At 35.9% G+C, this 12,517-nt stretch overlaps 1 protein-coding gene across 2 annotated transcripts; it reads left to right on the top strand.

Moving 5' to 3' along the window:
• Positions 1-318: 318 nt before the first annotated feature.
• LOC145783330 (uncharacterized) lies at positions 319-10,981 on the top strand. Of its 2 annotated transcripts, none has more exons than XM_082595175.1 (4): positions 319-920; positions 5,736-5,869; positions 7,132-7,453; positions 8,082-10,981. In XM_082595175.1, the coding sequence occupies exons 1-4, from the start codon at positions 509-511 to the stop codon at positions 8,588-8,590; spliced, it is 1,377 nt and encodes a 458-aa protein (XP_082451301.1). In that variant the 5' UTR covers positions 319-508; the 3' UTR covers positions 8,591-10,981. The 2 variants fall into 2 exon arrangements, with proteins under 2 accessions (XP_082451301.1, XP_082451302.1); XM_082595176.1 differs by lacking the exon at positions 319-920 and adding an exon at positions 1,987-2,078.
• Positions 10,982-12,517: the final 1,536 nt, after the last annotated feature.

Genomic DNA, 12,517 nt, shown 5'->3' with positions numbered 1-12,517 from the left:
TCTCTGGCACACTTCGCCTGCTGCTGTGAACATAATGAGTGCTGTTGTGCACTGGATTCTTTTGTCTGTTATGGCAAATGCAATCCGAATTATTTCCTGTTTAAGCATTCCTTCATCTGGCCAGCTGGATTTGGATTCCACCAACTTTTTTTCATCATCACGTGACGTCACAATTGGTCAAAGGCAAGCGTTGACATCGCAACAGAACAGAGAAAACAAAGACTTTAAACATGTTAGACAGCGAAAGGATTTTGAATCGATTGAAAGTATTATAAATGTTTATTCAGAGCTGTTGACGTCTTCAAACAAGCCAATGCAGCAACGTTTAAGAAACGAACATTCCAGAAGTCTCAGTAACAATGTTTCGACTGTGACATCACAAACTTTGTCGAACGCTAAACTTACAAAAAATGTGAAACCACTGTTTTTTTTCAACGAGCGAAACTCTTTACTTCAAAAGTCCCAAACTAATTTTAAACCGAAAACAAAATTAAAGTTATTACAGAAAATGCTTTTGCGGTTCGACGATTCAAGATTCTCTGAGCAAGAGTCAAGAACTTTCGCCGACCTTTTGAGCTATCCTTCTGAGCAACTGTTTTCTTTGCAAAAGTCAAAAAAAGTTGTTACTTCTGGAAATAAATTGTCAGTTAAATCTTCAATTACCGGTACTTTTTGTCAATGGTTTATCAACCTGGCCAAAAAATTGAAGTCGTCTAGCCCCACTTCAAATCGTGTCAAACGGGGTGCTAACGAAATACCCCTGACTTGGGACACCTTAACAAATCGTGCACCGGCACAAGAATTGAACCCCAAATTAAAAGACGAACTGCAACTGATGTACCACGACTACGGAAGATTTCTTCGTATTTCTGGGGAAGGAAAAATCCATACAGTCCTAAAAGCAAACCTTGATGTGTTTTGTAAGTGCGAAAGTTTATTTTTGCATTATTTGATTTAAAAGTTGTTTTATATTAAATGATTCTGTAAATGTGGATTCTGATCTACAAGTTTCTGGGGAAAGCAATTGATCCCCAATATTTTATCTTACCCGTTAAAATGTGTTTTAATGTAATTACGTTTTAATGACATTTTAGTGTAAGTTGAATGACGCTTTATAAATGTTTGCCTGCCCTCAGTAGCTATAATTTTAAACAAGCTCTTTATTTCGAATATTAAAATATCCCCCCCCCCCCCAAAACGTTTTCATTGCCCCCTAAATTTTTCTTTCTAGTTGCGTCACTAATTCACACAGTAGCAAGCAATAAAATTTCTTTATGATTACGTTCTTTTGCTACGTTACAATTCCAGACAGCGATAGGAAAATAGCCTAATCTGATTAATTAGTGTTGCCAAAATAACGTGTCCATCATTTTTTGCTTTAAGTTTGCCCTATATTAGTCTACGTTGCAACGTTTACAAAACTTACGATAGGTATACGCCGTGCTTTAAGTATAATTATGTGAAACCAGATATTGGTTTAACGTCGAGATAAATATCACAAAGTTGCTGAAACTGATAACGGCTACATAATTATATACAATCCGTGATAAATCAACCACCATTTGAGTCACAGCTTCTGATAAACAGCTTGAATCTGTAGCTTGCCTTGCTTTTGGACAAATAACAAGTTTTGTTTGTCACCAAAAGCAAATTCCAGAGCATTGGGAGTAATGTAGTTTGGATCAAGGTGATATCACGCCACCAACCTACGAAACTAGCAATTTGAAATTTGCAGCATTTGTGAGAACATATTGGTGATTGTGATATCGATTGACTGCGACAGTAGGGTGACTTACTTCAGGGCTTGTCTCCCAAACTTTGGGTCGCGACCCCAAGCGGGATCGCAAATCGCAACTTAAGGGCCGCCAATCAAATTAAAAGTAAGTCTACATTGTGAACTGCCACCAAGGGGTGGCATAGAAACAGTATATTTTGAAACTGGGCCTCATAATAAAAATAAGTTTGAAAAGCCCTGACTTAGTCTCAGTGCATTCGAACGTTGGAGAATTTAAATTTCTTGTCAGTATTTAAAAAAATATATTGTACGTAATCAAAAATGCAACTCTGGGTTAGTAAAGGTAAGGAATACAAGACTCCTAAAATGGTGGGAAATCACCTTTGTTGGGCCTTAATTTGTGCCCATACTAATCACCAATCTGTTGTCGTGAAGTCCATTTCGACAATATAACATCGACAATCACGTTATGTTCTGCGATAACATTTTGCTCATAGAGCCGACTTGAAATTTAGCCTGAAGGGTCGAAAATGATCGTCTGCAATAAGTATGACCTGGTATGTGTTATAAGGTGAAACACGTTGGCCTCGGCTCATTGGATCAACTGTCCCAAATAAACTATCGCAAAATTTGAAGATAATATCAGGTTATCTGGCACGTGAGAAATTCTTTCATTCAAAGCTTTCAATAGATTGCATAAGCGAATAGTTAGAAACTATTCAGCAGCGAATTTCCTTTTGCATGAGAGACCGACAGCTACTGTGGTACCTCTTCGCTTCTCCGAACTCTTACGTAAACCACGTCATAGCAGTTTATTTTTGATAGACGACCAAGGTCTTCGATCATAATCGCATTGAAAGCATGTTGACCATTTGTTGCGAGGTTGGCGACTATGTGTGGCATTGCAAATGGTCAATACTTTCCGGCAATTTGTGAAAATTGATTGGACTTATATTTCTTGTTGCACAATGTTTATGTTTTCTTTATGAACATGTCTCACATTTATTTCAGTTTCGAAAATTAGCTGCTTTTACATTGATCAATGAAGACGTTGAAACAATGTAAAAGTAATTAGATCACTTTTGCTGTCTAGATTATGAGAAGTTTTGAAAAAATACATAACAAAACTAAATTAATCTTTTCTTCAAATAATTGTGAAGTCATAAAGTAAATAATCATATTATCTTTTACCATTCTTGGTATTTTTACAGTTTATTAAAAAAAATTCATATGAGGTACCCATTGTTTGAAGGGCACTCATTGATTGACTAAAACGTCTGTTTATTTCATTTTGCTGGCCTGAAGGAGTTATGCTTCATGGCCACAAATATTCCATCTAACAGCAATTGATTGCCGATTGGAATTAGCTAAAAACAGTTTTGAATAAGCAGCCTATAAATGTAACTTCGGTTTCAGTGAATCAAATTAAAAATGCTGTGAAGTAACATATCAGTAAACTTATTTTTTCTCAATCAGCATTGAAAAAATGTTGCTGACTCCATTACGCCGAGTAGAAGGCTACCCAGATCAATTGTTATTCTGTATGCAACAAGCATGATTTGCAATGATATAAAAAAGTATTTTGTTGATACAAAAAGTAAGCAAGGCATTGATCAAATCAAAGGTTTTTGGAATTTACTTTGGAATGTCGTTTATGATTAATCGCAAGACGTTGCGAAAAACCATCTACATGACCTTTACTACGATTACAAAACTGTATTTCCCACTCAATGTGAATCAGAAGTCTTGGGCTTCGCTTTAACCGGCGACGGTTTCAGACATGTCATAAACTGGTGTGTGCTTTGATCACAAGCGGCTTTGTATTTTTGTCACTCTATATTGGGTTCAAAGTATCACTTTTCGTTCTTAAAATCTGTCACCAGCTTTTCTGGTGTTTTTATCGTAAAGGCTCGAAGCGCGCGGTTTAAAAATTTTGTGCTTTAAGTGAAGTCAGATAGAATTGATGAAAATAAAAATGATTTTTTTTCGACGTTTCTTTATGAGTATGTTTTGTTGACGTATAAAAAAGCGTTATCCTAGTGTTTTTCAAGTTTCAATTGCTTACTGTTTATTAGCACGGCAATCGTTAAGCCACAGCCAATGGTTACATTTTTATCGTCATAACACCCATGTCTATGACATACGACATCGTTTCACCTGGCCAGGGAGTGCTTCAGCTAATGAAGTATCTTGTGAGTGGTTCACACTACATATCGACTTAAAACTAAGTAATACTTTGAAGTGTGTGTCGTCTGAATACATTTCAATAACTTACGCTTAAGTGTGTGATGTCGGCCTGTAAATTTAAAGCCTTTGTTCGCTGAAATATGAAGATTTTGTTAAAAGTGGCATGAGTGTTTAAGTTAAGCGCACCTTTGCAGCCCACGGTAAACTTTAGCTCGAAAATTATTATGCTTAAATGTTTTTTGTACCAATTTGATCGCATGAGATGGTAAGTATGCCATTGTGCACGTTTATTGTACTGCCTGTACACACCATTCCGACTGTGTTCGAAAAAGTTTTGTTTTTATTCCCAATTCATAATCAGTTTGCGAACCTTCAAAACCAGTGGCGAAACGTCACGTAGACTTTTATGACGTTTTTAACGTCTTTTGTACGTCCAGCATACCGGTACTTGACAATAATTGGTCTGTATGTTTATCTAAGCTTTCAGGAATACCGTGCCTCCCTTGTCCCTTTCTAAAACAGAACCCTGGTCTAAGCAAACCCTGGGTGAAGAGAATCTTTAAAAATTGCGGCTGATAAAGCTGAATATTGGCTTTAGTTGCATTCATTGCATGGTAGAAACCTAAAGTTGCCTACTTAGATTACCCAGATGATTTCACCGGAGATTATTTTAATCAAAATGTTCATCTACATGCGTGGGTGATTTAATGGTTTGTCAAACCTTGAATATTTTTTAAACTTTTGTTGAATGTTTGAGAAAGCTGAAAAAGTAGCTTAAAATTAAAGCACAAAGTTTTTACTTGAGATTGTACGTAAACGCCGACCAAGACCTTGTAATTTTTCATTGAATAAAGAATTTGGCTTAACTACGTCAGGTTTAAATAAAGATCTTGGATGAAAGGTGAAAGTGTTGATCTCTGGTGTAGAGAAGCAACCACAACGTAAATAAAATCAGCTCTGCAATATCACTTTTCTTTTTCGTTGTTTTGTGTTTTGTGAGATAGCGTAAACACAAGTTTTCCCATGGCTAAAAATTGCCTTCACAAACTTCAAGGGCTTTGCGGTGATATGATCTCTCACCCGGTAAGGCAATGCTTTTTTACCACATTCAACGTCTGCAGACGTTGCAATAATGCAAAAGGAATTGATTGGCTGGATGGGTGGTGCCATCGCGTAGCAGTCGAAGTTCAATTGATTGTCGTTTTGCGAAATTAAATTGGGATTTTAAGGTTGTTTTTACAGCTTTGAAATTGTAGTACAAAAGCATTATATAGTGTTATGACACACAGATAAGAATATTAGTTATATGTATCATTGCGCCTCTAAGCTAAAGCCTAAGCAATTTTCACTAGCCATTAGAGGAAGTCTTCAAAATATTTTGTATTGCGTTATAAATTAAAATTCAAAACCAACTTGTACAGCAGCCTAGAACAAACATGTCCCATGCCGTAATCTAATACGTAACACACAAGAAATACTAATTTATGCAGTCGAATGCAAAGTTGACAGCTGTTCTGTGGTCATTCGATATCTACGCCATGTTTGCAATGATTTGGGCAGTTCTAAGGGTTTTGATGTTGATACTGTAGTCACGTGACACTGTAGGAGGGGCGGAGAATGTTTGAACAGTTCGGGTTGCCATTTCCTTTTTAAACATTCGATCTTGCCCTCAAACCATGGGAACAGAATTTGCCAATCACTTTTACAAAATCGATTTGTTTGAAACGTATCAGATTGTCCGCACTTGCAGAATTAAACAGCTGTTTCCTTTCAGTTTAATTCTTGCTTCACTGTTTATTTACTTTCTACGCAGGTATCATCAAGGCAAAAACAGTCGAACATAAGACCACACAAAATCACAACGAAACAGAAATTATTTTTAAACTCAAAGGGGAATGGACAGGCTTTTATCTTGCAATGAACTCAGATGGTTATTTGTATGCCACAGTAAGTGATTTTTCATCTCGTAGTCATGTAGTATTCATTAAAAAATAAACTTGGAGTGTATATTCGTGAGACGTCATCGATACCCTGTTCAGACAAAACAATCGAAGACGAACAAGAATTAGTAAAATCTAATTTTCTTTGCTGTACTGTAAATTTCGGTTACAATTAAATTCGAATACAAAGGTAGTCAAATGAATACGAATACAAAGGCAAATGGAGTAAGATGGTATGGACATGTGATAAGGAGGGAGGAAGGAAGTTTTCTTAGAAAGGCACTAGATCTAAAGGTGGATGGGAAGAGGAAACGCGGTCGTCCAAGAAGAACGTGGAAACAACAAGTGAAGGATGAGTTTAAAAAAGTCGGACTGAAGGAGGAAGATGCAAGGGACAGGGTGAAATGGAGAAAAGGGATTAAGACAATTGCTGCGCGGAAACAATCGGCCACCCCCACTAGTGGGGAATAAACCGACGATGGATTATGATGATGATGAAAGGAATTTATTTTCACACGAAAATAAAATTCGTGAGAAAATAAATTCCTTTGCATTACAAGACATGTAACCGAGTCGTTCATATCAAGCATTGTTGTGGGTTTGACACCTGTTAGAAGATATTTCATTTTCTTGACAACTAAATTCGATGGTTTGTTTAAGATCTTCCAAGATTTAATTTTCCCAATAATTCTATTATTTTATGATTATTATTATTATACATGTAGGCTACTATTGTTAGGCTATTACCTTCCTGCAGTAGCGGATTTAGGGGTCACTTGGACACGTGCACCTTACCCCAAGAAAAAACATGTAATTTTTACGTTGTTCATTTTCCTATAGAGTTCTGGTTTAGTGGAAACTCTGGTGCTCGCAAGTATACACAAGTTTAGTTCACTGTTTCAACACACACTTCCTGAATTATATGCTTGAGCGCTAAGCAGAAGCGTAACTTACAAAAGAAAAGGTGGTAAAATTCCAGTAGCTTGCAAGCTACATAAACCAAATATTCCCTTTCTTTTTGTATTCGTACGAAATCGTATTTAGAAACTCGGCCCATTTTGACAAATTTGACGCCTCGTTCCGGCCCTAAATTGTAAATTCACCTCAATGGTAGCATATGATGTACACTGCACAGTCTACTTCTTTACTGTATATTGTTGTGAGAGCTCAGAACTGTTTTACAAGCTTGCAAAATTCGTTTGGTGTTGATAGCACTCGTGACCATGTCAAGTTAATCAAGTGACTTTCAAGCAACTTATTGCTTTGCAGACAGATGGCAGTGATCCCAATACCGAATTCGTTCAAATATACCACTCCCACTCCCATGATGCTTATAAATCCATTCACAAGTCTTACATTGCTTTTGATGAAAACGGAGTACCCATTCTGACGAGGATAATGTCTGACAAACCTAAAAGCACACATTTCCTTTTTCGCGAAATTGAAACGCACAGCAAGACTCTCCGAAGTCAATTGAAAGATAAAAGACCGAGATTTCACATCACAACAACTACAAAAAGGCCTCCAACTACAACTACAAGCGGTGTAGTTACATCACGTGATGCAACTCTTTCAACAACGTCATCATCAGGTACGAGTAGGCTACAATTAAATATATTTTTAATCCAAGTTGTTAGTACAGTATTCTTTGTTCTAGCTGCATTTTTCCTTTGCATGATTTATTGCTCTTCCAAAAAATCTAGACATAAAGTGAGTGCAAGAGAAAACATGGCTTAGAGATAATTAAATTTGTCAACTGCAGAATGTAGAGCTGAGTGGTTAAAACCCCGTTAAGACGCTAGAAAAAAGCGGCGGTTTGACACCGCTCAAGAGCATTTGGCTGTGTCTTTGGCAAGGCACTTGAAGTGTCTGAAGGTGAACGTGAAGATTGCCTTTCCGTGAAGATTGCCTTTTTTGCCTTTCCGTGTACTACTGCTTAATTAATCAATCCTAGAGCTACTTTAATATGCTTTTTATCGTTGCTTATTTTACGAATTATGAAATTGAACCTCCATTAAATTAAAAGATTAAAATTGGATGAAGCAATTTTGTGTTTTAAATATTTAATTTGAAGCTGTTTTGACATTGCGCGTGCTGTGTGTGTCTTTTACAAAAGATTATAAGCAAATTTACAACAGTTTGATTCGAAAAGAACGCTTTCTAATTTTTACTTTTAAAAGTTTATCTTCCAGCAATCAATCAATTTCTTTGTATTTCAGAAGTTTCTTCCTCAAGCACAAGGATGCAAGCCACTGTGAAGTCACCTTCTAAACGGAAAAACGGAAAAAGTAAAGGAAATGGGAAAAAAAGAAAACGAAAAAAAAAACGTTGCAAAGGTCTGAAAAAACGCAAAAGACAACGCTGTCAGAGGGAAAAGGAAGAACACAAAAGACGCCAAAGGAAAAGAAAGAAAAAGGACAAAAAACGAAGAAGAAATCGAAAACATGGTAGACATAGAAAAAGCAAAAACAAAAAACACAAATCAACAGAAACACAGAGAATACACAGAAAAAAATCAAATAGAAAAAGAAAAACTCGATCTATTAACTTAATAAATAATAATCGAATTTTAGAACAAAGAACTTCAAAAACATTTGATTTTATTAATTCAAGCAGTGATTTAGACAAATATGTCTACGTTTCTTCAAGTTGCAGAAAAAGTCTCATGAACAGACTTAGAGGCAAATGTCAAACTTCATCTTCATTTGCATCTGCCATTGTCACGTGACAAATGTTTTTGTTGTTGATGATGACGTAACAAAAGACCTGTTTGTGAGAAGAGCTCAACTTCTGAAAAGTTGTTTCTAAACAAGTTGGTAGCAAAGTTTGGTTATCAATTGACATTTGCCTTGTTTCGTGTGTTACTTTGATAATGCTGCTACCCGACTGACAAATTCCTTTGCAAACAACTGCAATCCTATATGTTTCAATTTCTTTTTTGTCAGTTCATTCAGTGTTCTATTTATTTACCGTACTATTCGTTCCTTACACGTCTTTGTGATTGTTGTTGGAGGTTTGACATATGTCACATCTTCATGATGGAATGATTGTTTGAAATTTAGGATTTTTTTAAGTATTTACATCATTCAGTAGGCTCTACAACTACAAGAAGCAAGAACTTTAAATGATTCGTTATCCTAGCACCTCCACCATTGTTGATCTTGTTTCGTCTATTGATGCCACATTTGTAAAAACAGATAAGGTATACTAAAAGATATAATAATCATTGTTTATCAACCTGCTGAGTTTCGGTGCTTCGAAACTATACTCAATTTTCATTCGTAATAGGCTACCTGCAAAAAAGGACGTGCTTGTTTTTATGAAATTACAAATTACAAAAATTATTACTTTTCTTACTTTTGATTCAATTACCTTGATACCAGACTCAATGGGTGGGGCAGGGCCGTTGAAAGAATAATTTGGGCCCAGTACCTCATTTTCGGGCCTCAAATCAAAACACTTCTAAGAAAAATGCATTATATCCTAAGAATGCCCGGCGGTTTTTTCAATTTCTAGAGCCCCTTGAAAAGTATCCGGGCCCTTAAAATTATCTCGGCCCAGATCTATAAGTACCCTATGGACCCCCTTATCATCGCTACTGAAGTGGGAAATTAAAGTTCATAACCCCTTCTACTTTTGCTGTTTTCATTCTGTAGCACCAAGCCCAAAAAGTTGTAAATGTAAAGTAATTACTAGAGGACTTCATTGAAAAATAAAACCAAAAATAGTTCACTGCACCTTGCATCTGCTCCACCAGTAGCTTTCCTACGTATATACCCAGTGGTGGGATTCCATCTAGTTAGCAACCGGTTTGATTTGACCAAACTTAGCCACATATGGCAACCTTGGGTACTGTGATTAAATGAGGTTCACTAGAAAAATTGGCGAGGTACAGGCTGTACAAACATTTTTATTTTTATGTAGATTTTGTTCGAACCCTGCAAACTGGCTAAATCCCACCACTGTATGTACCATGTCAGTCGCCATTACAACTTTCAGATAGAGCAACACCAGTTGAACCGAAAACGATTTGTGACTGGCCGTGTTTCACGTCATCAACTCGGGTTTTAGTCGTTTCTTGGTTAGTTTTGTGCAGCGACGTATTATGCTTTTTTTTCATAAAAAATATGTATATTTTTATATGGCTATTTCATTTTTATGTATTATTATCCTACAACTTGTTAGTTGCATCACTTCAAACTATTTTCGAATGTCGCATTTTACAAATTGTTCAGCTTCGACTTTTGTGTCGAAGAGGCAAATCTCTCAAATGAAAATTTGGATCAAATTTCAGTATTCCAAAAAAACAACCTATTCCCGATACTGTTGTTTGTGTTTAGTCTAACATGAAGCAATGTTTGTTTGCTATGATGTTGCATCTTTTGAAAATAAGTTAAAAAATAGGCGAAGTTCGTATGACAATTTTAGTCAACATCATTTTCATCCACATCTTGAGATTGTGTAAAAGCTATGCTGATTCTATGTATGATTAAACCATTTGCCTTCAACTTTTTATTCAATCTACTCAATGAAATCAAAGATAATGTTCAAGAAGAAGTTGAACGTTTATCCCCTGGGTGACTGACATCATTAATATGGGTCCTCTGGCTGAAATTTTTTTAATAGAATTCCAATTTAATACTGGAATTTAATATTGCCCGTTTTGAAACTTCTATTACATATTTTGAACGGAACACTTATTCTCCTGCATCAACAGCGAATGCGTTTATTTCGTCAGGGAGATCACCAAGCTCTCAGGGTTGATAAAATGCCTCGGTAGAAGCTGTTGTCTTTGCCTTCGTTAGCCTGCTTTTAATGGGCTAGCAAGGTATACTGTAGCTTAAACTATACATCATTCCACTGCGCTTGCTTTACTGAAAAGAAAGTCATATTTACTGCTTATTCATCGGGCAAAAGTAAAACAAAGTGAAAAACGTTTATGTGTATTTAATTACTGATATATGTATTGTGTACCCTGCCCAATCTTCATCTATTTTCGCATTTATACTGTTACCTACCTTTTTTAAGTACGGCAAAACTTTATGTGCTTGTGTTCGCAATGTTGTATCATTGAAATAAAAGGGTATGTGAATATTTGTCAATTTTGCATTTATATATTATTTTGTCAGCTGTTTCAACTTTTCGAAAACGTTGAGTATCAATTTCTACAAGAATGTATATAAAGAATAAAAAGAATGATACAGAAGACTAAAATTTAAGCCGCAGATCAAAGAAAGCCACCCGTAAGTGATGCATTAATACTGGGTACGGTTACCTGTTGTGTTTCGATTTCCATATAATTTTACATACCTTACTAGCTTTTGTGGGCTCTTATCTAAATGTGATCTATTTTACTCTGTAGGCCTAATTGTTTATCTTTGCAATCTTCCCACGACAACATTATTTGTTGTGGTTAAGTTCTCTTCTGTAACACCGGCTTAAGCTAGCAGCTAACATACGATTACATGGATTGGGTGGGTAAACGTCTAAATGTTGTTGGTGATCGTAATGTAAAAATACCTGTGTTGTGGGCTATGCATTGCTCAAACGATGCTGTTAGTAGGCGATTACGTGTGTTACAAAGGTATTCCTGGGTTTGTTTTGTTGCTTTTATGTGCTCATCAATCAGCTTTGAATAAAAACAAACAAACTCATCTGATAAAGATGTTTGTAAATTATATTATCTTTATGCTTTGCAAATATTTTCTTCACTAACATTCAAACATTATCAAAAATCGATTAGGTAATGCGATTCAAAAGACCTGTATGTTTCTAAATACCGTAATAATTATGTAATAATACTGTATTTTTTTCTTTTTGTCAAGCTCAACGTCGTGGTGCCTTATTTAAAGTAATTAATGTGTTTGTCATATCGTCACCCTCATAACAAAACTGCCTAACTCATTTTTTTAGCTTTTGAGAAAACCACAAAAAACTTCCGCAAAGATAATGTTTTTATTAACGAATTTTTGCAAAAAAAAGTAGCCTACAGTGCTTTTTAGTGAGTGTGAAACGTCTTGACCATTTTTCCAGGCATCACTAAAGTTAAAACCAGTGACTTGGGCTGAAAATCTCAAAATTGTCAAAAAGTGAGTTAGGCAGTTTTGTTACGAGGGTGACGATATGTTTGTTTTTTTAAGTTGACTTTACAAGAATAATATTAATGTTATGTTTTTTATTTGTTGTGACTTTTTCACAACCGGGTGTGGATCATATGCAGAAAGCCTCTTGCTTTAACTAAACATGGTTCAAGTGAAAAACATTAACTCTACATAGTTTAACAGGGATCGGCACTGAAGCACCATGCGGTGCAAATAACATCAGGCTACTTGTTTATCATGTTTAAGTGAGAGCACTTTGCGAGTATTAAGCCGTCAGGCTTTTCAATGACGTATCATACTCGCAATGTGAACACATCAGGCTTATTCTACAAGATTTATTCATACCATTGTTGCAAGAAACAAATTCGGTGCCAATGAAAAAATCTTATTCTGTGACCAGACAGGAAATAGAACCCAGACCAATAACCAATCTTATTATAACCTTCACATTGCGAACGTTCAAAACTAAGTCTAGAAACATAAAGAATTTCTTTAAAAACGTAATGGTTTCGCATTACTTCATTTTTACAGTGCATGCGTAGGCCTATTGCTAC

The sequence above is a fragment of the Aplidium turbinatum genome, chromosome 14 (assembly GCF_918807975.1).
Source record: "Aplidium turbinatum chromosome 14, kaAplTurb1.1, whole genome shotgun sequence".
Classification (NCBI taxonomy): domain Eukaryota; kingdom Metazoa; phylum Chordata; class Ascidiacea; order Aplousobranchia; family Polyclinidae; genus Aplidium; species Aplidium turbinatum.
This window is presented reverse-complemented; position numbering and strand designations above follow the sequence as displayed.

Bases quoted from the DNA above. Each gene is read 5' to 3' on its own strand.
- LOC145783330 (XM_082595175.1), top strand. From the start codon at position 509: ATGCTTTTGCGGTTCGACGATTCAAGATTCTCTGAGCAAGAGTCAAGA. The intron at 921-5,735 runs GTAAGTGCGAAA...CTTTCTACGCAG, and splicing joins AGCAAACCTTGATGTGTTTT to GTATCATCAAGGCAAAAACA. The intron at 7,454-8,081 runs GTACGAGTAGGC...TTTGTATTTCAG, and splicing joins TTCAACAACGTCATCATCAG to AAGTTTCTTCCTCAAGCACA.